At 39.3% G+C, this 22,852-nt stretch overlaps 2 protein-coding genes across 5 annotated transcripts in view; one reads left to right on the forward strand and one right to left on the reverse strand.

Moving 5' to 3' along the window:
* The window catches only part of CHRM5 (cholinergic receptor muscarinic 5), an 83,766-nt gene extending 62,288 nt beyond the window's left edge, over nucleotides 1-21,478 (reverse strand). Inside the window, exon 1 of the mRNA XM_077322946.1 lies at nucleotides 20,631-21,478. The gene's annotated coding sequence lies outside the window, so the exon portion shown is untranslated. The remainder of the gene's footprint in view (nucleotides 1-20,630) is intronic.
* The window catches only part of AVEN (apoptosis and caspase activation inhibitor), a 159,768-nt gene that overhangs the window by 54,482 nt on the left and 82,434 nt on the right, over nucleotides 1-22,852 (forward strand). For 2 of the 4 annotated variants that reach the window (XM_077322947.1, XM_077322949.1), the window contains 2 exons: nucleotides 20,638-20,699; nucleotides 21,074-21,140. The exons of the other annotated variants lie outside the window; for them this stretch is intronic. In XM_077322947.1, the coding sequence (XP_077179062.1) occupies nucleotides 20,638-20,699; nucleotides 21,074-21,140 (129 nt within the window). The remainder of the gene's footprint in view (nucleotides 1-20,637; nucleotides 20,700-21,073; nucleotides 21,141-22,852) is intronic. 4 annotated transcript variants of the gene reach the window in all.

Below are 22,852 nucleotides of genomic sequence, written 5' to 3' on the forward strand. Positions count from 1 at the left end.
TTTTTTAATAATGTTTTATCTATACTGTAAGTTGCCTTAAGAACATAAGAGCCCTAGCTGGATCAGACCAGTGCCTGCCCATCATCCTGTCTGACACCATGACCAACTGTTTTTTTAACATGTTTGTGCATTTTTCAGTGTTCTAGTTATACAGAAGGATCAAACCATAGAATAGCTAACATTGCTTGGAAACATAAATTATAACTCCCCCCCCCCTTAAAGCAACTATCTGCCTGGTGTGACAGTATATAAAATAAAAGTAGAAAATGGGAATGAAGTATACCTGATTAAATCTGTAGAGCTTAGGACAATAATTGTGGTATCTAGGGTACCAGCCCCATTTATCATGACGATTGGTAATACTGCTATAAACACAGACATTAATAATCATTTTGTTTAAGAAACAAAGGCAAAGATTTCTAAATCTCCACACAATGTCATTCTACTGCATCAGATGCAAGTAAAAGAAGATGTGTTTGGCTTTCCATAATGAAAAACAGAAGAGATGAGAACATCCAGATTCCACAAGGGTGCAAAAAAGGAAGGAGCATCATGTACTGTGTCTAGGAATATGCTTAGTAGTGATAATTTTGTGTCACAAGTCATATGTCAACAGATGCAGAATCCACAGCTTAAGTGAAGTCCTGAGAACATTTGCCCTTATTTAAATGTGAACTTTTTGATTTAGTCTGGGAAGCAAACACTAGAAGTATATTGCCTCTTCCTGCTAAATGTTTATCCTTATCCATGGTTCCTCTATATATTTGTGAAACATCCTTATCCATGGTTCCTCTATATATTTGTGACACAGCCGGGGGGTGGGTGGGATGTGTCCGGCTGTCCAAGTTGGAATATGGCCAATCAGGGCCCTGTCCCTGCAGCTCCCACCCTCTGTCCCTGGACTCTAGCCTCTTTGCTCTCAGATGCGCCTCAGTGCCTGGAGCCAGCAACAGGTAAGGGGAGAGGGCCCTGGGCAAAGGGTCATAGTGGAGGGCCTGCTAACGAGGGCCTCCCGGTCTGCTGACTACCTGCTAAGGAGCTCTGTCCTGGGCCTGCGAATGAGCTGGCCAGCCCCTGCCTGCCCCACTTGATCCGGCTGCAAGCTGCGGCCCAAAGCCACCTTAAGATGCCTGGCAGAGGGCCAGGGGAGGGGGCCCTTTCAAGGCCCATTCTTAGGAACGGGCTTTGAAACTAGTTTTAGATACATTTCCATTTGTATGTGGCCCTTCACCAGGGGCTCAGGGGAGCTCACAACAATAAATAAATAAAATGAAATACTAAATTATGCAAAATTAAATAAAATCAAAGCTGCTGTACACATGAATATATTTCTTATAACACATTGAAGTATGAAAAAAACGTGCTCATCTTATATGAAAAATGCACATCTTTTGCAGCTGGTATAGTGCTGTCATTGTACAAAAAGCTTCATACAGTACAATGGTTGTATTAATCTATCCTTAGATGCATAATTCTGAATGAACAGATGTCTTCAAAATATTCATTGCCTTTTCTGCTAAGTGATCTTTCAGCTAAAGTTTAAGCCTTTAATACAAATTAGTATCATGGGACTTTACTAGCTCAAATTTTTGTTTTACTTGTTGTGGATTCATGCACATCTAGGAAGAGGGTGTTTGTGTATGTGTGTTTCTGTTTGCTGGTAAGAGGCCCTGCCATATAAATCCTTAGAAGGCTGGCTTGTTAAATCTAGTCTAACGCTAACACTGGCTAGTCAGGTTTCTCTGAAAAGTTCAGGAGTAATGCATAATAAATTATTCCTCCAAACTGTTTGCGCTGCCTTCTAGATAAAAATTCTCAAATCAATGACAACTTAAAACAGATCTCTGATACATTTTTAAAGACCTGTTTTCCTAACCTACTAGTCTAGATTTGTAATCTTTTATAATTTCTCTCTCTTATACGATGCTGTGTTGGTAGTTAGACACCTAGTAAACTTTAAATAAAAATGTCAGTAAATAAGGTTATATTGCACAGATGTTAAAAGATATTGCATACCTGGAAAAAGCATAGTTTTTTTTAAGTTTTCTTCAGAATTAGGCAAGTGAGGGGGACAAGCAGATGTTTGAAGGAATTCCATGTGGTAGAGGAAGAGCAGCTTCTATTAGATGCCAGTTTACATCTACCAAAGGTGGTGTCTTGAGCAGGGCCTTGCAAATAGATCTCAAATAGCACAGTTACTCATAGTGCATGCAAATACCATGGGCCCAAACCTTGCATGGCTTTAAAGGTCAAGACCAGCATCTTGCATTATGTCTGAAACATACATAACTAGTGTACTATTTCCTTTAGTACAGATGTATTATATTATGTCCAGCTTATGGATGTCAACAGATTGGCAACAGTATTTTATTGATTTTGTTTTATTTTAGTGTTTTTGTATGCTGCCTCTTCAGAAAACTTGCCTATTGATGCTTCTAGATATTCTTGATGGATAGCTCCACAGCCTCAATGTCATTATGGCATGAATGACAGTGGCAACTTGTTACATTTAATGGATACATGAGACTGAACTGGGGAGAAAAGGCTTCATTTCAAGACACCATGTTGCAAATTTGTAAAGGGATTCTCTTAGTGGTTTCATATTGATGTTAAATCATTGTGAGAGACAAGACAGAACTCTGAGGGATTTCACTGAATGTTCCATAGAGAAGAATAGTAGTGTCTTTCTGGAATTTCTCAGAGACGAACCAGGATCACTCAAAGTTGTGTTTCTGAGACCAGATCCTGCTATATACTGAAGAACAGACAGATACTGAAGAAGAGACTTGGCCCAGTCACACTTCCTATGTTGCCTTTTTTTGTGAAGACCATGCAGTAATCACCTCCGGACTTGATTACCATAACTCGCTCTACGTGGGCTACGTGAGAGCCAGTTTGGTGTAGTGGTTAGGAGTGCGGACTTCTAATCTGGCATGCCAGGTTCGATTCTGCGTTCCCCCACATGCAACCAGCTGGGTGACCTTGGGCTCACCACGGCACTGATAAAACTTTTCTGACCGGGCAGTGATATCAGAGCTCTTTCAGCCTCACACGCCCCACAGGGTGTCTGTTGTGGGGAGAGGAATGGGAAGGCAACTGTAAGCCGCTTTGAGCCTCCTTCGGGTAGGGAAAAGCGGCATATAAGAACCAACTCTTCTTCTTCTTCTTCTTCTTCTTCTTCTTCTTCTTCTTCTTCTTCTTCTTCTTCTTCTTCTTCTTCTTCTTCTTCTTCTTCTTCTTCTTCTTCTTCTTCTTCTTCTTCTCCCCCCCCCTTGAACCTGCTCTGGAAACTGCAGCTGGTGCAAAATACAGCTGCCCAGGTTCTCCTATGGACACCATGAAGATCCTACATAAGACCGGTATTGTGGCAGCTTCATTGGCTCCCGATTGAGTTCCAGATCAGTTTCAAGGTTCTAGATTTTGCCTTTAAGGCCTTATGCAGTCTGGGCCCTGTGTATCTGAGGGACTGCCTCTCTGAATATGTTCTCCAGAGAGCTCTTTGATCAAGTGCAGCAAACCAGCAAAGGATCCCTGGCCCTAAGGAAATCCGCTTGGCCTCAACCAGAGCCAGGGCATTTCCGGAACTCTCTGAGTCTCTCCTGCAAGATGGAGCTCTTCTGCCAGGCCTGTGGTTGAGCCAGTTAATAACAACACTTTCAGTGAAATCTTGGGCCTCCCTCCCACCCTCCAGCCATCTGGTTCCCCCCACCTATTTAACATCAGCTTGGCCAGTATAGTCGAACCATTAGCAGCAAAGGCTAGTGCAATAGAAATCACTGCAGTTGTTTTAAATTTAATGTTATAATTTTATTTAGTTGTATTTTGTTTTATTGTTTAAAATTGTGTAAACCACCCCAGAACGGTTCCAAATGGGGGGAAAGAAAGAAAGAAAGAAAGAAAGAAAGAAAGAAAGAAAGAAAGAAAGAAAGAAAGAAAGAAAGAAAGAAAGAGAAAGAAAGAAAGAATCTTACAGTCATATGCAGCATATCAGGACTGTTTTGGCTTCCGGTGTGTGAGAGGAATAGTCATGTTTATGGAGATATACTGTCTCTGTATATGGAAGTCTCATTGACACAACTATCTTTCTTAGATTTATCTCATTCTTCTTAAAAAGCCATATAAGCTAGCAGACAATCTTGTGGCAATAAATTCCCTTATTAATTATGCCTATATGTCTAGTAGCTTACAATGATTTGTTTTGATATACCAAAAACCTGCAGTGAATATAGGTCTTCTCCACGTTCCAAAATCAGGCATCCTTAGTGGATTATATAATCAGTCTTGCATAGCACAAAAAGTAAAGGAAACTGTACTAAAGTGAAGACAATGGATTACATAAATCTGATAACAAAATGTCTTAAGACAAATTTAGTTTTCATAAAATGTCAAAATAGATAAAAGATAACACATTTTTAGGCTCTGGGTGTATTTGCTTTTATCAATATGATTAACTTGATTAGGATATCCTAGTAACAAGATTAATTTTTCATATTTCAGAAGGTGTATAATTCCAGACTTGACTTCAGCGGGAATACCAGTGTTGAGCAAAATTAAGCTGCTTAGTTGAAGATTATGGTTTGCAGGTTATTCAGTCTTTAGATGTAAACTGAAATACAGCAAATTCAGTATGGCACAGAACCACTACTTCAACATAATTTGGGTTTGAAAATATAGTCCCCCCATTTTTTTCAATTCTTGAAAGTTTGGACCCTTGGTTAGAAGCCTTAACACTCTCTTTTCAAATTTGCAGGACCCTTAGAATGTGGAATAAAGCAAACAAATTTTTAAAATCTTTTTAGGCTTCACCGTAGTGACATGATAGTACAACAAATAATAGAAAATGGTTACTCTCTTTTATTTCTTGGCCATCTTTTGAGATTTGGGACAAACTTCAGGTCTGTTGGCTGTTGTCTGCTTTAGAAAATTTCCACTTGAATGAGCAAACACCTGCTCATTGTGGTGGCTGCCTGTCTGTACTTCTGCTGGGTGCACATTGTGTTCTCTGATGTTAGCCTTGAGCACAGATTTGTTTGCTTGACTTCCACCTAGGTTACGAATCACAGGGCCTATAAGTAGATCTTTTGTTAATAAATAAAGGAAAATTAGCCATAAGCTTTTGAAGATGAACATCTACAGCCATATAATATACTATGGATTCACCTCTGAAGGTAAATAAGGCCATCTGTGTGGTTTGCATTTGAACCGGGAAAGCTGAAGTAAAATCAGTCTCCTCTGAGAAGCCATGGCTGGTTTGGTTTGGTGGCCTTGGAAATAATGGAAAAGATTGTTGTAGTTGGCTTTTTTAATATCACAGGCATGCCTGCAGTGTTTGTGGGGAAGATAATTGGCTATAGAGTTATTTTCAAGCTAGATGGGCCTTGAAAACTGTTGTGGAAAGGTGAGATTTACATATTATAAACAACTTAAAATACTCCAGTTAGCTGAAAGATAAATTTGGTATGAAAATAGAAATTTATCTGGCCCCTTTAAATATGTACCAATATATCAGAATCTTAAAAAAAAAATTAAAGCAGAAATTGGCATCATTGTAGGCTGGATTTCCATCTGTTCAACATTTCCTTTCGAAAAGTTTCCAACATTACATAATTTTTTCCTTATTGAACAAGCTGTCCCTTTTCAATACTTCTGAAGTGCTAAAAACAGGAAATGTCAAAATTTAAGCTACAATCTTTATTCATTTCTTCTAGCTTGCATAAAGTTCCTTAATTTCATAGCTTGCTTACCTTGACTAGTCTTTTAACAAAAATAGACCAGGACTAGTTCTGCACATGTTAGATAATGCACTTTAGAAGTAGATTTTTTTCTGTTCTGCTCAGGAAAATCCAGCTGCAAAAGCACATTGAAAGTGCATTATCCAGTGTATGCGGAATGGGACCAGGACATTTTTGAGTAACATAAGGAACTGGATAAAAATGCTAGGAAGTAAAATGATAAGCTTTCTGTATTAAAACAATAATTCTGTGACAGTTTAAATGCTTACAGTATATGCTAAAACAGTGTTATCTTCATTTGATAAATGGTTTTTGAAAATCGGTATCTACTATGAATATGTTTTAGCTATCTAATTGAAATAAGGGAGAAGATATAATGGGATGAGTATGTTGGATAGACATAACACTAAATTTGGCATTCAGATTCCTAAAATAATAGGTCCAAACTACATAATGTGTTTGACTAAAAGTTGGGTTGGGGTTTTCCTGGCTTGCTTTCCCTGTGGGGTTCCATGTGCAATACTTAGTGCATATATAGCATCATACCAGGACTGTTTTGGCTTCAGATGTGTGAGAGGAATACTGCACCCCTATCTTGCCTGGTGCCATGATCCCAATCCAAATTTGGCCCTGTAGTACCTGAGTCTCCAAAGCTGCTATATGGTTGCGGGGTAAGTGTGTTAGTTTGGGAGAACCCTGATCCAACTCATGGCTAAATGTTTTGTTTAGATTTTCCCTACATTTATAATTATTTGGAAGCAAGTTAAAAATAGATTACTACAATTTAAATAGTATTAAAAGGCAAACTAGAACAAAACATGCTACTAAAGCATTGCTTGATATTAAGAGTTGCTCTGATTCTGTTCTCTGATTCTGAGCACTCAGGATTAGCAAAACTAGGGGTAGTTGAATAGACTGGAAGATAAGATCATGGAAAGCTAGTTTTTTCTTGAGCTGGAGATTATTTGCTTTGAGAACTGTCACTCTGCCAGCTATCCTTTAGGATTAATACACCGTAAATCACATCCAGTCTCTCCTGTTTTGTTATGGATGACCTCTTGAAACTTTCAGCTGTATTTAGCATTCTGCTTATTACATTTTATCAGTATCACCCTGTAAGATTACTTAAAGCCTCTATTTTTGTGACTGATAATCGGTTATTGGCTTTATTTCACATAATCCCTGATTGCTTTCGTTGGTAAATTCTGCTTTCGGCTTTTCTGGTTATTGCCGTTTTGCTTCCAGGAAACACTTAAAATCATATGGGAGCCAGATTTCAAATGTGTTGATCCTATGCGTGGGAACCAACACTATCAGCTTTATCCTATTGCTGTATCATTCAGAAGCACATCCCAACTGTATGGGATCTCTTCACAGAAAATCAGCCCCAATGCAGCTGCTTTTACATCTGATATGATGGGTACAATATTAATCAATAAAATCATTTGAACGTTACTTTTAGTCTATCTGCTTTCAGTTAGGACCTTGAAAATAAAGAATATGCCTTATCAGTTTCCCAACTTGAATTGTCTACATTAGTTCTCGAAATATCACACTTTTCATGAGCTACATTGTCGAGTGTACATTGCTAAAGGAAGGTCATCTGATTCACCTCCCAGTAAAGGTTGAAAATGAGTCAGTTAAACAAACAATCCCCCTCTCTCTTCTGCCTTCCTCTTTCTGAGAGAGGCTGTAGGACAATTCAAACAATGGCTTCTATGGTTATTCAGCACTGAAATCAGAAATTGAGTGTGTGCTTGACAATTCTTTAAGTACAGTTGCACATCTTTAAATCAAATTGCAGTCTACGCAATAACAAAGGTATCTCTGTGAAGTACAAATTTATTTGAAAATGCTGTATATTTCCCCTGGATGTTCCATGGTCCACTCAGTGACAAAATAGACAGAGTACAAAATGATGCAAATAATTTCATGAAAAGATCCTGATGCTCTTCCTGTCTATGTTTCAAACCTTAGTTCTTCCTTAGGGGATTAGTTTTTCTACAGAGACAGATGGAGTTGGTCCTTATATCAAATTTGTTCCCATGAGGAAGACCTGAGACATTAAATGTGTTGGAATTCTTTCATAAATACTGGAAAAGATCATCTGTGGAATGAGATACCATCAGTATACAGATGGCATCCAGCTCATGGGTCTGAGATAGTGCTGAACAAACACTTGGAGAAGGTAATGGAAAAAGCTTAGGAAAAAGAGGGGTATTCCAGGATACTGGCCTATGGTTGGAAGTTCAAGTCTCCTCTGTGGCATACAGTACCTTTTATCAGGTCTGGCTGATACCCCAGTAATATACCCCAGGCTGATACCCCTTTTATCAGGTCTGGCTGATACTGCTGAAAATGGTCCAGAAGCTCCCATAAGTCTAAGACATGACTTTCAGGTTACTTTTGGAGCCTGTGTAATGGTGATAATATCACCCATGTGCTGTATAACTGTTTAAACAGGCAGCTAAATCATATTTGCCTGACTTTTAATTGCATGTATCTCACATGTTTGTTATTTGTATGACTTGCTCTTGCATTGTTTTATGCCTCTGATGGGCTTTTTTGGTGTGTGGGCTGTGAGCTTAATTATTTTTTAAAGACCAAGATGATTTTATTTCTCATGGACTTAGTTTTACTGACAAGTTTTATTGACCTGTTCTATTCATTAAAAAAAAAGAATGGTAGCCGCCTTAACAAGTGTTTGGAGAGGTGGCATATAATTTTTTTTCATAGATGAATAATAATCAGCCCCTTTATGAGTAATGCATTATTTCTACCCTTTTTTCCTTACATTGATGTAAAGAAAGAAGATTACAAGATTAACACACTTTACCACAGGGAATTGGGATGTCCAGAATAGTGTTGGAATAGACAATGTCTGGTGTGTAAAGAAAAGAAGACGACCCTGCAGGGGGCAGCAATAAGACTGTTAGATAGGACAGCGAGGTCAGGATCTTCTGTCCTGTTAAGTGTCATTCTTTGTCTGTCTCCAGATTGCTAATCTTAGGGGCAGTTTCCTGCTTCTCAGAAGCCACAGTTCCAGTCTCACTTTCTCTCTTAGGCATGTAGTTACCTTCTGTCCCTGTCTCTCCTGTGGTAATTCCTTAATAAACTTTTACCTATTCTTAAATTAGGGTGTACAACCTTACTGCCTTATTCACTCTGCTAACAAAGAGCACTGGCAGCGCAGAGTAATATTCAAAAGTTAACTGTACAATGTAAACTTGACAGAATTACTTTGTAGTTGCTGCCTTTTAAAATCCCATCCACGTTGGATAAGACACACTTCTTTTCACATTAGACAGAAAAGTGATTTCTGATTGCCTCATGGTGTAGCTCATTCACTCTCTGTGTAAGCACAGCAGGAGAGCCCTGCGGCCTCCGTAGTGATAGGAGGGCACAGCTGGTATCTTTGCAGCAGTGCTTGGAACTGGAGCATCTGCCTCCACTTCATATTTCAACAGAAGGACAAGAACTCCAGACAAAGCAGGATCTCCTTCATGGTACTTTCTAGATTACATGTTTCTGTAGGCTATGATGTAGGCTTCAGAAATGAAGGTGCCCTATTCAGCTTCACACCATTCAGAATGTTTGGTGGTTAAAGGTGAAACACTGTATTATTGTACCACTGAGCAGCAGATTTTGATCAGTGGGTTTCATGTCCTTAATCTGTGCTGTCAGATTCTGTGTTGTCTAATTGTGTGGAAATTGTGAGTAGCATACCAAGCTATTGTCACACGCTTCCACAGTGTTGGCATGTTCAGTATTGTACAGTAAATCATTGGGGCAGGATCTACATTTTCTGCCTGGTTGCACATACTAATGTTGGTGTTTTTAGAGTCTTTACTTCATCCCTGTGTACATTAATAGTCTTTGCCGGAGCAGAATATAAATGGCATAGCATTGTTGCGCATCAAGAAGGGAATTTATTATTATTTACTGAATGTAATACTTGTAAAACAATAATTGTTCTTCCTACAATTGAAAGCAGCACAGATTGTTCAGCACTGATTTCTTAAATTTTGCTGAACAGTTTTGCTGTGACCCCTAGTCATTGAAGTAAGAACTAAACCATGGCTTTCTGTAAGACTCTTCCATTTTCTTTTTGTATATTTTGCCTAACCCTTTTCCCATCCACATTCTCCTTCCATTCATACCAGACCCCACATTAATTATCTATTCTTTTCCCACTCACTATTTATTTCATTTTGTCAACCTCCTTGTCAGCTTTATAAACTATTGAGCACCACCTTTTCTCTTCATTGTTTTGTGTTGGAAGTGGCATAAGAAAGAAAGGTGGAAGTTAAGAGACGCTCAGACTTTGGATGAGGGAACAATATATCAATCGCACCAATATGACATTTAAAATTAGCTGGTCTAAAAATAACTTGATAAAATTCACCCTTGAAAGCATAATTTGCACTTTAGCTTGTCAGACTTTTGTAAATAATATTTTTACCTTAGAGCTTATGATACGATCTACTATACTGAACAAAGAACAGAATTTCAGGCACTCAAAAAGAGGCATTCACTGCTGTTAGAGCTGTTGGTTGATTTGCCCCAGTCAAATTCCAAAGGAAGCTTGACGCTGGATTGGCTGGCAAAAAGGCAGCCATTCAATGGGAAGGCAGGCAGGATGGTTGATTATGACTCCCTCACCTCATGCTTCAGTGTTTGGAGCTCACCACTGATATACCAACCCACCCCCCCATTGTCAAAGGGTTAGCTAATCGCCATTTGGGGCCAAGCAGAAATTTGAGGGGCCTTCTTCCTCACGAAAGACAACTTGTGGGTGATTTCTGCCTCTTACTTTTTGTTTTTGTTTCCTATGGTGGAAGTCACCCCCCCCTTTCAGTTCCTTTCCTTCCTCAGTAGGGAGAGCAGTTTAGTCAGCCAGATTTCCAAGCTTCCAATTAATTTAATTTATAGCCTACCATTCCCAGACAAGCTGGCGCATGGCAGGTAAACAATAAAAACTCCATAGTAAAACTCCCAAGTGTGACTTCTTTGCCACAGAAATCGCATCCGCAAGCTCTCACCCGGCACAATTGTTTAGGGTAGTTCGATTGCTTACCGTCCTCGAGGCAGGATGCCCAAATAGTAGTATATTGGACTTATGCTGTGAGGCATTAGTGAGCTTACTTGCGGATAAACTCTTGTCACTCCTCTGTGAGCTTACTGCCATTGATACAGAACGTGAACTGGGAGCTCTGTGGCTGCCGTGGGGTATAAGGTTTGATGGCTTCAGACGACACTCTTTAACCGAAGTGGACAAATTGCTAGGGTCAGTGAGGGCAACCACCTGCCCCTTAGATCTCTGCCCATCATGGCTGCTGAAGGGAGCCAATAGGCGGATAGAAGGCCTCCTTAGGGAGATTGCGAACCTCTCCCTTTTATTGGGAAAATTCACTCAGGGGCTTAAGGTGGCTGTGGCTTGTCCCTTACTGAAGAAACCATTGCTTGACCCACAGGACCCCACCAACTACCACCCAGTATTGCATCTTGTGTTTCTGGGCAAGGTGGACCCGCTCCTGATGTTTTGGGAAGAAACTTTGGCCCTAGACCCATTCCAGGCTTCTGTCCTGGCCATGGGGTAGAAATCTTGCTGGTCACACAGTGGCCCTTTCAACTACCTTGCCCAGAAACACTAAATGCTAAACCGGGTGGTAGCTGGCCAGGTCCCACAGATCCAATGATGGTTTGTTAAAGAGGTGGCACACCACCATGCCCTTCAGCAGCTCAGGGAATTCTCTGGTAGACTGGGAGAGATTGATAATATCCCTGAGCTAACCTCCTACCCGTGGGCCACTTCCCCTGAGGAGCCACAATGCCCAGGGATTAAGGGGGCAATTGGTAGCCCTCATCAATCCTAACAGCTTGTCCACTTCAGGTAAAGAGAGCCATCTGGAGCCATCTGGAGCCAACATAGTGCTATGACAGTCAACAGTTACCCTCTTCCCTTTTTAGTGTTGAGCACTACTGTTTTAATGTTTGCGATTTTGGGGATTGTATTTGGGTGGAAAGGTGGCATATAAATGTTTTAAATAAAGCAAATAAACAGGGAGAACAATTAGATAAGATTCAACTGCTGCAGTACAGTACTGTGTTTCCTTAACAATATGTTTATGTTAGCAATTGGAGCTCCTGCCCTTTAACACTTGAAAAGAACCAGTGCAGTTGCCATAACATTTTGCTGTGCCCTTTCTGGGCTGGCAAACGTAAAGCCACAAAAGGTAGTGGCAGGAATATAGGATGGCATTTCACTACTGCGTAATTGTAACTGATATTATAACAAGAAAAGGCACACATCAAAGTACTATCCAAACTCTTCTTTTTATTCCTTGATGCATTTGACCCCACTGGCTGCTGGTGATAGAATGACATACAAACCTTTGCTTTTCATTTAAACACCAGATTTCATGCCTCTGGTACTGAGGAGGAAGTTGCTCTGTTGTGTGTTGATGGTCTTACTGAAACTTCTGAATAAAACATCAGTATTTTCTGTAGAAGTTTAATTTATAGTGACAGATTTGTGTTGCTACCTGCTCATTGGCATATAGGCCATCATGGTTTTAACTTTAAGTTTTCTCTATTGTTTTACATGTTTTTAATACAACAGGGGCTGTTTTACTAGACTTAGAACTGCTTCTTTGGAAAACGGTTTACTCAGTCTTCTAAAGTGCCGCTTCACTGTCCTGCTGCTGCAATGATTCTAGAAGTTGTGTGCGGCAAATGTAAATTTCCCCTCAAGGGTAGAAAAATGCAATATGATTAAAAAAAAACCCCAGTGCTTAGAAATTGTGGCCATACTAAGAACTATGAATTTTAATTTTTTTAAAGCTCTTCCCTAATTTAAAATTCAACTTGTAGGTTTTATGGAAAACCACGGAGTTCAGAAACAGGATCTTTAAAACGATAAGCATCCTGTTAAGTAGGGGGCACTACTAAGATGATAGAATATTATAATTGTGCACTGTATTATTTTGAGCGTGTCTGGCTACTAATTTGGGAGTCTTTCCTCGTTCTGTGCCCTGTTCTGATTAGTGATTTGTGCTTCTGTTTTCAGAAGGGAGCTAGTAATTTGTTAAGTAGCTGTTAATCACGTAAGTTCACTGAGTGAGACCACAAGACTGTATTTTTCCTATAGTCCTCCTTCACTGTTTAGGGTTGTTTAAAATAGTATTGACTGTGCATATTTCTTTCAGGTGTCCTCTCCATAGACATATTTGTTTTTGTTACCCACTTTCTTTTGTACTCTAGCAAAAGTTTCAGTGCATGGATTTTCTCCTTCCAAAAATTATCTGCCCTAAAGAACAGATGACTGTACTAAAAAGATGAATTACTTAAGAACTGAAAGTGGAAGGGGTATCCAGGGACATCCATGAAGAAACTCAGATTAAAAACTCAAATAGAAATAGCAACAGTGGGAAGAATAATACTGCTGACAAGCAGGTGGGGCAATGAAATTCTTGGGGTCCTGGTCACCTTGGAGGATCATGTAATCTTGGAGGATCATGTGATTTGTTTTAAGAAAGCCAGTGTGGTGTAGTGGTTAAGAGTGGTGGCCTGTAATCTGGAGAACCAGGTTTGATTTCCCATGCCTCCACATGCAGCCAGCCGAGTGACCCTGGGCTACTCGTATAGCTGTTCTCACAGATCAGTTCTGTTACGGCTCTCTCATCCCTATCTACCTCTGTTGTGGGAGAGGAGGGGAAGGGGATTGTAAGCCACTCCTTCAGGTAGTATAAAGTGGGATATAAAAACCAGCTCATCATTTTCTTCTTAATGCAATCAATTAATTAAAATAATTATACTCTGCATTTTCTTGTGGCTGATGGAGGCTTAAAATTCCCCATTAAAACCATATGCAATACTGTAAAAACCATTAATCCCTTCCTCAAAGAAATGTCTGCAACTTCGAGCTTCGGCAAATCTAACAGACACTTTCTGAAAACAATGCTTTCTACATAGGGCTGCTCTTGAGAAGTATTTGAAAACTTCAGTTGGTACATTGCTGCTGTCTAGATGTTGACTGGAGTGGGTCATTGGTGATGTCTGCCCCCAGTTCAACTTTAAAAAAAAGATTGTACACTAGTATACCCAAAGCAGTCTCTGTTCTATACCTAGGCCTGAAACCAAACTGAAATAGGTCACGGGTAGATATGTCTTCCAGGAACTTTTGGAGCTGATGTTTGTTTTGTGTCTGGGTGTTGAAGAGATGCCCTGAGGGAATCTTTGTCCTAAGGTGCTTTACTGACTCTCAGCAACCCTATAATACAAATATACCTATAATACAAATATACCTATACATATGTTATTGGTGTGATATTGCAATTTATGAGGCCAAAGAGAGAACAGAAATAGAAGAAAAAATGGAAAGAGTAGACTTTTATACCCTGCTTTTTTTCTATTTTAAGGATTCTCAAAGCAGCTTATAATCACCTTTGCTTCCCTCTCCCCACAACTAGCACCTTGTGAGGTACATGGGGCTGAGGCTGGCCCAAGGTCTCCCAGCGTGCTTAATGTGGAGGACTGGGGAATCAAACCCAGTTCTCAAGATTAGGGTCTGTCTCTCTTAACCACTACATCAACATGCTGGCTGTCCTACACTATGGGAAGACAACAGTGGTTCCTCATCTCTGGGAATGTATCATTCATTCAGATCAGTCAACTTCTAGTTGCTGTTTGTGGCAGCAAAAATGTTGATTTTTTTGACAGCTTGCAGAATGGATAATATTGGATAAATAATATATACATACTTTCAGAAATGATGATTGGTCAGTGTATTAGTGTGAAAACATTTCTGTATAGTTTTGTTAAGGAACAGGGCAGTTTGAACACATATATCATGTTTTGATGTCTAGAATAATATAGCCTTGTAGTACAATGCAGAAGAAAATGGTAAAGACCACACTGATAGCCAGTCAGAGTTCATATTGCTGCTTCCATAACTTGTTAATTAGTCTAGTCAAGTTTGTAGATTTTGCAATTAGCTGTACCTCTTTGTAAGTCCAAATTGTTGCTCTGTCACGGGTCTTTTATTTTAATATCAGCAGTTTAAATAATATTTAATAATATGTTTACCATTTTATTTAATAATATTTTCAGGTTTATTTAACATTATCAACAGATGCATTTACTAATTTTAATGCAAACATAAGTTCCATGTGAAATTTTTGTGACATTTTTACATAAAACACATTTTAATGACATGTACTTAAATTTTAATTTAAAAACCTACAACATTGTTGACAAATTACAAAAACCCACGAGTAGATAAAAATAATTAAAAATGAAATCTGATCCTTCCATTTAGTTATTAATGATTGATCTGCTAAAATCTTTGCCATACTTTTAAGGCAGGATTTGAAATGAATGCACATTTTTATTGGGTGGAGTCAGAGAATTAGTCTTCAGGTGAGGTTTAACTTCCAATTTAAATATAATTTGGGTTTGAATCCTATGACATCGCTTCCTTTGTATTTCTCTCCAACAGCTGCAAAGGCTTTCCTCCATTGCAGTGCTTGCTCCCTTTGCCGCTTGTACTTTATGTGTCTAAGGGCACCTTGAAGAACGTTGATCTTGCACAAGCACAAGTGTTGGTGGCAGGGAAAGCAAGCCCTGCAGGAGAGGAAAGCCTCTGCAGCGGCTGGAGAAAAGTCTGAGGGGAATAGTTTCCTAGCATCCAAGCCCGCGCTGCAGTAAGTAACAGAAGACAGAATTTCTGTCACTATATATAACAAGGATGCCTGTCAGAGGGGTAATTCGTTCCCCGCACAATCAGGTTTAGTTCGCCTAATCTATGAGGAAAAGCTAGTAATCTGAGGAAAAGGCTAAACTGACAACTTGTAATGGGCCACTAACTAGGCGTAGCTATAGTTAGAACAGCAGACCCATTTCTACGGGGGATGGGGGGGAATACTTTGGCTTGGATCCAAAGGTAGTGGTGGTGGTGTACCAGCATGTAAGCTCTGATAGAAATGGCACTTGTTGATGAAGGTGGAGGGGCAACTTTCTAATTTCCCTGTCACACTGCAGACCCCACTTCACCCCAGAATTTGGGAAGAGGGAGGCAGAACCATTCTATCCTGTGAGTTCTGTTTCAGGCACATTAAATCCATCTAACTGTCTTTTTCTTAGGCTATATTCTTGTCTTGCTTGAAGAAATATTTCCCTCTTTTAAGTGAGGAGGAAAAAACACTCCCATCCTTTATTGACTGGTACTCTTCTGTTTCAGTGCACACGCACAAGGAACTGCTTTGAAGCCAGTAATTTGGGAGTTCAGAAGCCCATTTGGACTGCCTTATTACTCCTTCACTTTTGTGGAAAACAGTTTTTCTCTTGAGAAGTTCTTCACATTCCTTCTCATTTGAGTCCAAAGACCAGAGATTAAACTCTTTCCATATGTGGGAGGTTCTGGAAACAAGTAACCTCAGTCCCCCAGTGTGACAGGTAGTGTGTGGAAGAATTTAATTCTAGGCTGCCACTGCCAGTTTCCAGTCCTTACGTTTCTACTGATTTCACTTTGCTAAGGCCACTGTTCCCTTTCAGCCCTTTCTTCTTGGTTCCAGTATTCTACATACTTGTCTCTCTTTTAAAATACCCATTCTGTTTTCTAAAATTGCCCACACCTTCCTTCATTCATCCCCTCCAATTCTTTCATTTTTTAAAGTGTGTTGGAATCACTACAGCCATCGTTTTAAGAAAATTGAGCAGTGGCTTTGTTTAGAATTGTGGATCAATTTGTTTTCAATTTGTATGTAATGACAAATCCTTTGTGTTCCTTTGGGGTAGCAACACAAATAAGTGGCAAATACCACTGAAGAGCAGCTATACCACAATTACAGTGCATCAAAAAGAATTAAACAAAGAATACAGAGTTGCAGAAATCAGGAAAAGATCTCCTTATTTCTGATTATAAGTCATGAACTTGTAGGGATGTGCAGGGTTTTTAAAAAACAAGTTTCTAAAGCTTCATTCATTTTCATTGTAATTCTTATTACACTGATTCATTTTCATTATTTCTGTTTCATTGGTTCCAGCGGAAAAGAAAGTTGCCAGCTCCTGCTGCCGCCTCCTCACAGGAGGAGGAGAAGAACACAAACATGAAACTGTCTTATACTGAATCAGGCCAAAGGTCTCTTGAAATCAGTATTGTCTTGAAGCTCTCAAGGTCTTTCACATCACCTACTACCTGTTTTAATCTGTAGATGGTGGGGACTGAAGCTGGGAACTTGTGCAAGTGCAAAGCAAATTCTTCACTTCTGAGCCATAGGCCCTCCCAAGGCCAGTTCCAGATTTTCAGGGGCTCCACACAGAAAATATCCACTGCATCTGCTCCGCTCCTCTGCCCGCCACCATAACCCTACTACACCTCTCTTCCTGCCCATACTCACAAACCACATTTCCTTTCTTTAACTGCATTGAGTGGTGTGTACAGCTGGGAATTTGCTGCTGTCACCATCAGGAGCACCACTTGTATCACCTGTACACTCTTCCGTGCATAGGCCTACTACATGCATAGGCCTACTACATGCTACTGGGAAGCACAGGCAGCAGAGCACTTGCAAGTGAGTAGGAGGGAGAAGGGAGTGTGCACAGGCAGCAGAGGACAAGTAGGGGTCAGTGATAGTGGGCCCTGCCCAAAGCCCTGGCTGATGCCTCACCTTACAGCATGCTGATGCCAGCCCTGGCCCCTGCCTTTTCAAAGGTCTCAGAGGCACTGGAGCAGCTTGAGTAGCCAAGTGTCACTGCAGCAGCAGCCCTGATGGGTGCCTTTAGCTATACAGCACGCAAATCATGCAACTGCTGAAGGATTGCTGGTATAAAAAATCCAAAGCCTGGCTTTGAGGGTTAGGTGGCTGAGCACTGGAGCTATAACAGTAGAGTTTTGAAAACTTCTCCTGAACTCTGCATGCCAAGTTTTTCAGCTTACCCTAGCCTAACATTGTTGCTATGTACATCAAATGGAAGTAGGGAGAATAATGTATATTGCCCTAAACTCCAAAGAAATTGGGATTAAATATATAATTGACAGACAAGAAGAGCTGGCTTTGCAACTGGGCTGTTTTGGCAGATGGTGTTTGACAGGTGCTACTAATCCTCCCACTGTTGAGCACCCACTGTGACAGCAGCACTGGTGTCTTCGTTGCCACCTCCTGACAGTAGGAGGCACCCCAGGAACATGGTTGCTCTAGCAGCAACCCCCAGGTGCTGAAGTAGCTGTGGTGCTGCCACCTCCTGGCAAGAGGGGGTAGCAGATGCATCTAGGAAGCCGAAAAAGAGGAACTGGCACCTTTGATTTTGCTCCCTTGCAAATTGCTCCCTTGCAGTTAACAAATTTGGCCTGTTAAATGAAAATATATTCTTTGTATTTTCAGAATGAATGAAACAAAAACTTCAGGCCTCAGTTACTGATTCTGTCAATTGCTGAATTTATAATCTTGAGCTAATTTTCAGAACTGTTATGTCTTCCAGGAAATCTTGTTTTGTGTTAGATTATTCTAAGAAGTATGTTGCTTATTAGATGTTTACCTTTTGACAATAAAGACACCTGAGCAAAAGGCATTCTTGCATTGTAGATACTAATACACAGTCATTGTGTTACAAAAAATCTTGCTTATTCTCAATAAATACTATTACCTTGAAAATTGGCTATTCAAATGGCATTGTTAGATTCATGCTGTGGTGACAGCATTATTTTAGGACATCTGTACATTGTGACTTTGCCAGAGATCGGTGCTATATTGAAACTTTGTTTTTAAAAAGTTGACCCACATAGTCTACGCAAAAGCCACATGGTGTAAGTAACAATTAGTTGAACTTTCACACTGTAATTTGTACTGTTTTTAAAAATGCCCATTAAAATGTATCTATTTTTAATGTGTTCTCTGTACCTCAATGCGCGTTTCCTGGCCGATATTCTTCCTTCCCTTATATGTCCACTTCTCCCTGCTATTTCATTGCCTCTGGAACAAGGGGCAGATGGGGTCTATGCTATGTTAAACTGTATTGTTGAGAAGCTCTCTGTGATTTATGAGTCCTAAAGTCTGATAACCTTTAGCAATTTCAATTTCTTATTCAGATTTGAGGAGTCATACTATATAATTAAAAGATCCTTGCCATTCATTGATCTTTGTGGCATTAATAATCATGTAGAATTGGTAAATTCATATTTCAAACCTGTTTGAATTGGTTGTTTGAAGCATGGAAACTTTTTTTGACTATGTTATAAATTTTATGCATAATCCATAGGTTGATTTTTTTGCTTTAACTTGCCCTTGTGTTATACAAAGTGAACTTAGTTGCTGAGTCATCAGTCTTCTTAAGGTTTTAGTGTTTTAATATTTGATACCGTTTGCTGGCAAACTCACAGTTTTTTCACCCATGACAAATGGAAATGGACAAGCTTCTTTGCTTATGCATACATTTAACTCTTTGTCACCCTTATGGTTGACAGAATGGGTGCTGGTAAAACAGATGTCATGTGCTATTATTTCTCAGTCTTCTGAAAAATGTTTCTACAAGAAGTTGCTATATTCAATTGAATCAGAAGAATTTGCCATTTTCACTGTTGGGGGTCAAAGTTTGAAACTTCAGTAGAAAAGTGAAATTCAAGTTGCCTTTCCTAGCCCTTACAAATGCTAGCTATTTGGGAGATTAAAGTGGAAACCTCCCTTCCACATGGCAACTGAGTGATGTTGAAGAGGTGGGCAATAGTAGCTTGAAATCCCAAATACTTCTTCCTTTGCTACTTACAGCACTAGCACCAGTGGTTTTCTGTTTAGGCTTTCACATCTATAGATGAAGCGCTAACTAGCATCCAGATGATGATTTGGGATCAGCATTCTGATACGATTCTCACACATCATGGTACAAGGGTTATTTCCCCCCCTTTGGGCATGACTCTTCTGTATTGGCTCTTAGGTTTTGCTTCAGAGACTACTAAAGATTCCATAATCTTTGTGTGTATGTACTTGGTATGAGAAAAGACATAGCAGTTACGAAATATGAGACACAGAGATCATCTTAACAGGTTTCAACAGAAATGTTGTGAAGAACCATATGACAGAGAAAAAAGAGACAGATACTCAATATAATAAAATGGTGGCTAGATGTTTACTGAACTGAGTATTGTTGTTGTTTTCTGGCCAGTCCCAAATACCTTTTCACAAGATGCATAGTAGTCTACCAGTTCCTGTTTTTGGTATAATGGATCTTGTCCAAGCCTTGCTATGTACTAGATCTGAGCTATAAAATTATATGCTGTATTTATGTTGCAGTACATAATACCACTTTACCAATGGTCTTACAGAAAAATGTAAGATGTAATACTATTGAACTCTTATCCTCAACTTGTGTTGAAAGTGTATGTTAAGCTTTCATTGTTTAACACTGTGCTTTTACTTCAGTTACTATAGTTTCCCAGCCAAGCTATAATTGACACTTTTGGTTGCTTTAGCTAGTGCATTTTAAGCATGGGTTTTACTTTAAACTGTGAGACTGCCATTGTATTAAATTATTTGCTTTAGTAGCTTGCATTAGATACTGAATCACAGTAAATATTATTTTGCAAAATGAAGTGTAGCTTTATATATGTATGTAATATTTATATATCTAACAGCTTAAAATAAACAGTAATTGAACAATTTAAATTTTAGCAAACAGTTCTAGTAGAAGCCTGCTGTGAGGAGTTTAATAAGGTAACTTGTAAAAAAAAGACAACAGTTATTTGGACAGTGCAGGAAATGAAGCAAGAATATTTACCTTCAAGATTTGGAAATCAGTCTCAGTGTGAATGAGGATGCAATTGAAATTCACTGATAGTATAGTCACAAAATGAGAGGAATATTATTCTTACGAGTCAAGCTAAAATGATTTAAAATGAAAACTTACCTAGCAGATGCCAGATCTGAAGACCATTTCTGCATGCTGTGCCTTCAAATACAGAGACACAGTCCCCAGGTAGGAAGCTTTATCTATTAGAAATGTATTCTGCATTGTTGCTTTGTGATTTCTTTTTCTGTACTGTGTTTCGTTTGCTGCTGCTGCTGCTGCTTCATTTGTTGATGCTTGCTTCCAGTTTGCCCCCAGTTATTCCAAATCATTGATGTGGCTCTCCCAATGGCACTTTAGATTATTCTTCTCTTGTGAGGTTATTCAAAAAAAGAGGGAGCCATGAACTTAGCATCTTCAGACAATAGAGACAGATGCATCAATTCGAGTTAATTCAAATGTTCTGCATTTATCAAATATTAATTTTAACGCTTCTGTGCTCCGTAAATCCCATCTGTTCTTATTACACAAATTCCAATACTGAAAACTTCTTTCTGTTCCAGAATATCCAGTATGCTGAGGCTGTATTGTGCACTGAAAAACAGAGAGGGCAGGATAACTGGAGTCCAGGTTCTGCCTTAACTTTTCACCTACATAGCCTCCTTTTTGTAATGAATGTTGAACAGTCTGCTGTTCTCTGCGTCTGTCAAACACAGATGTGCAATGCTGTTTACGAACAGGGGAGAAACTCCCAAAGGGTGTAGTGTTGTGTCATATCTCAAGACAGGGAGTACGCACAGCATCAATGAGTTGCTTTATATGAGCTATTCAAGTCAGGCAGTGAACTGATAGGATGACGTTTTTTCATACATAATCCACTAATTATTTCTTCTGATGGACAGCAGTATCTATTGGAAGAAAACTCAAATGATGCTACAAGGTTTGATTGAGGTTTCTGTCTGGAATGTCTTGTCATCAGAAAACCTGTTGTAAGTTGAATTGACAAACAATGAATGTAGTGCATTAAGTGTTGTAAGAAAGTGGTAGATTTCCCCCACACACACACACCATTGGATTAGATTTTTTAAAAATGGTTACTGTCTTCAGAAAGCAAGAGTAGTCACCAAAACATTGCATGTGATATTTAATATTGGAATAATCAGTCTTCTTCAAATTAAAATTTTATTATCTGGTTTGCTAGAATTTTCTAGTATGCAGCTTTTACTATATTAGTTCTATTAAATAATGTAGAATATTATATATTATAATATGGCATATTAAATATTTGTTTTATTTTCTGAAAATAGGTGACTTTTTAAGAATAGACAATATTATCAGTTGGACTTCTATTTCATTAATTTTTCCCTTGCAAATTGGAAATGGAGGCAAAGGCATGACATTTTACCTGGGAGGAAAGGATGTAAAAAAAAGATCATTGCACAGGAAGGGATGTTTAAAAAACAACAAAATCAATACTTGGGATATGAATATAACTCGGTATTCTAAACAATTAATCATAATTTTGTCCCAGTGTTCCTACTTCTGTTTACCGCCCCATTTATTATCCTTGTACTTCTATGTAGTTAAGGGTGGCTGTTTAATGTTAACTCTGTTCTTCATACATCTGATGTATTTCAAATGTTGCCTAAGAGATAGAGTATTTTGATCCAAAATAGACAATACAATTTTTGCTCAATGCTTCAACCCACCTTCTTAATATCAACTTAACTTTACAACATACTTGTGAAGGTGGCATGATTCTGGCCAACGCAGGATACAGCTGCAGTTGCTGTTGTTGTTACTATTATTATTCCGCAGTGATGCACATTGCTGATTTCTGTGATTGTTCAGGTCAAATATTTATTTGCATTGTGTCATTCCGGGAGAAGCCCAGATGTCATGTAACCCCCTCCTCATTTTTTGTAGTGAATTTTGAGTGTGCTGCATGTCTGATCTTTCCAGAGTGTTTACTCTGGTTTCCTGGTTCTCCAGGGCTGCCCAGCCCCTTTCCTCCTCCTTTCCCTGGTTTGGCTGTTTTCCTGCTCCTTTCTCTGTGTTTTTCCTGTGTTGTGTCTAAAGCTCCAAGCTCTGTTTGGTTCTCTCTTTGATGATAAAAACCTAGCCATGGTGGGAACAGATTTTGGCATGCAATTTGTGAGTGAAGGGGGGAATGGGGAATTGCCTATATGAATCCTAGTTGTACCTGTGATCCTTGCTTTCAGCATTTTTACCTATCACAAAGACACCTACAGTGCTCTCAGTGGATTACAATAAACAATTTATGGACTTTTCTTTATGGAATGCTTATGCTTGTTTCATATCCCTTGGGATTGCATCTAAGT

Source organism: Paroedura picta, chromosome 2 (genome assembly GCF_049243985.1).
Source record: "Paroedura picta isolate Pp20150507F chromosome 2, Ppicta_v3.0, whole genome shotgun sequence".
Taxonomy (NCBI): domain Eukaryota; kingdom Metazoa; phylum Chordata; class Lepidosauria; order Squamata; family Gekkonidae; genus Paroedura; species Paroedura picta.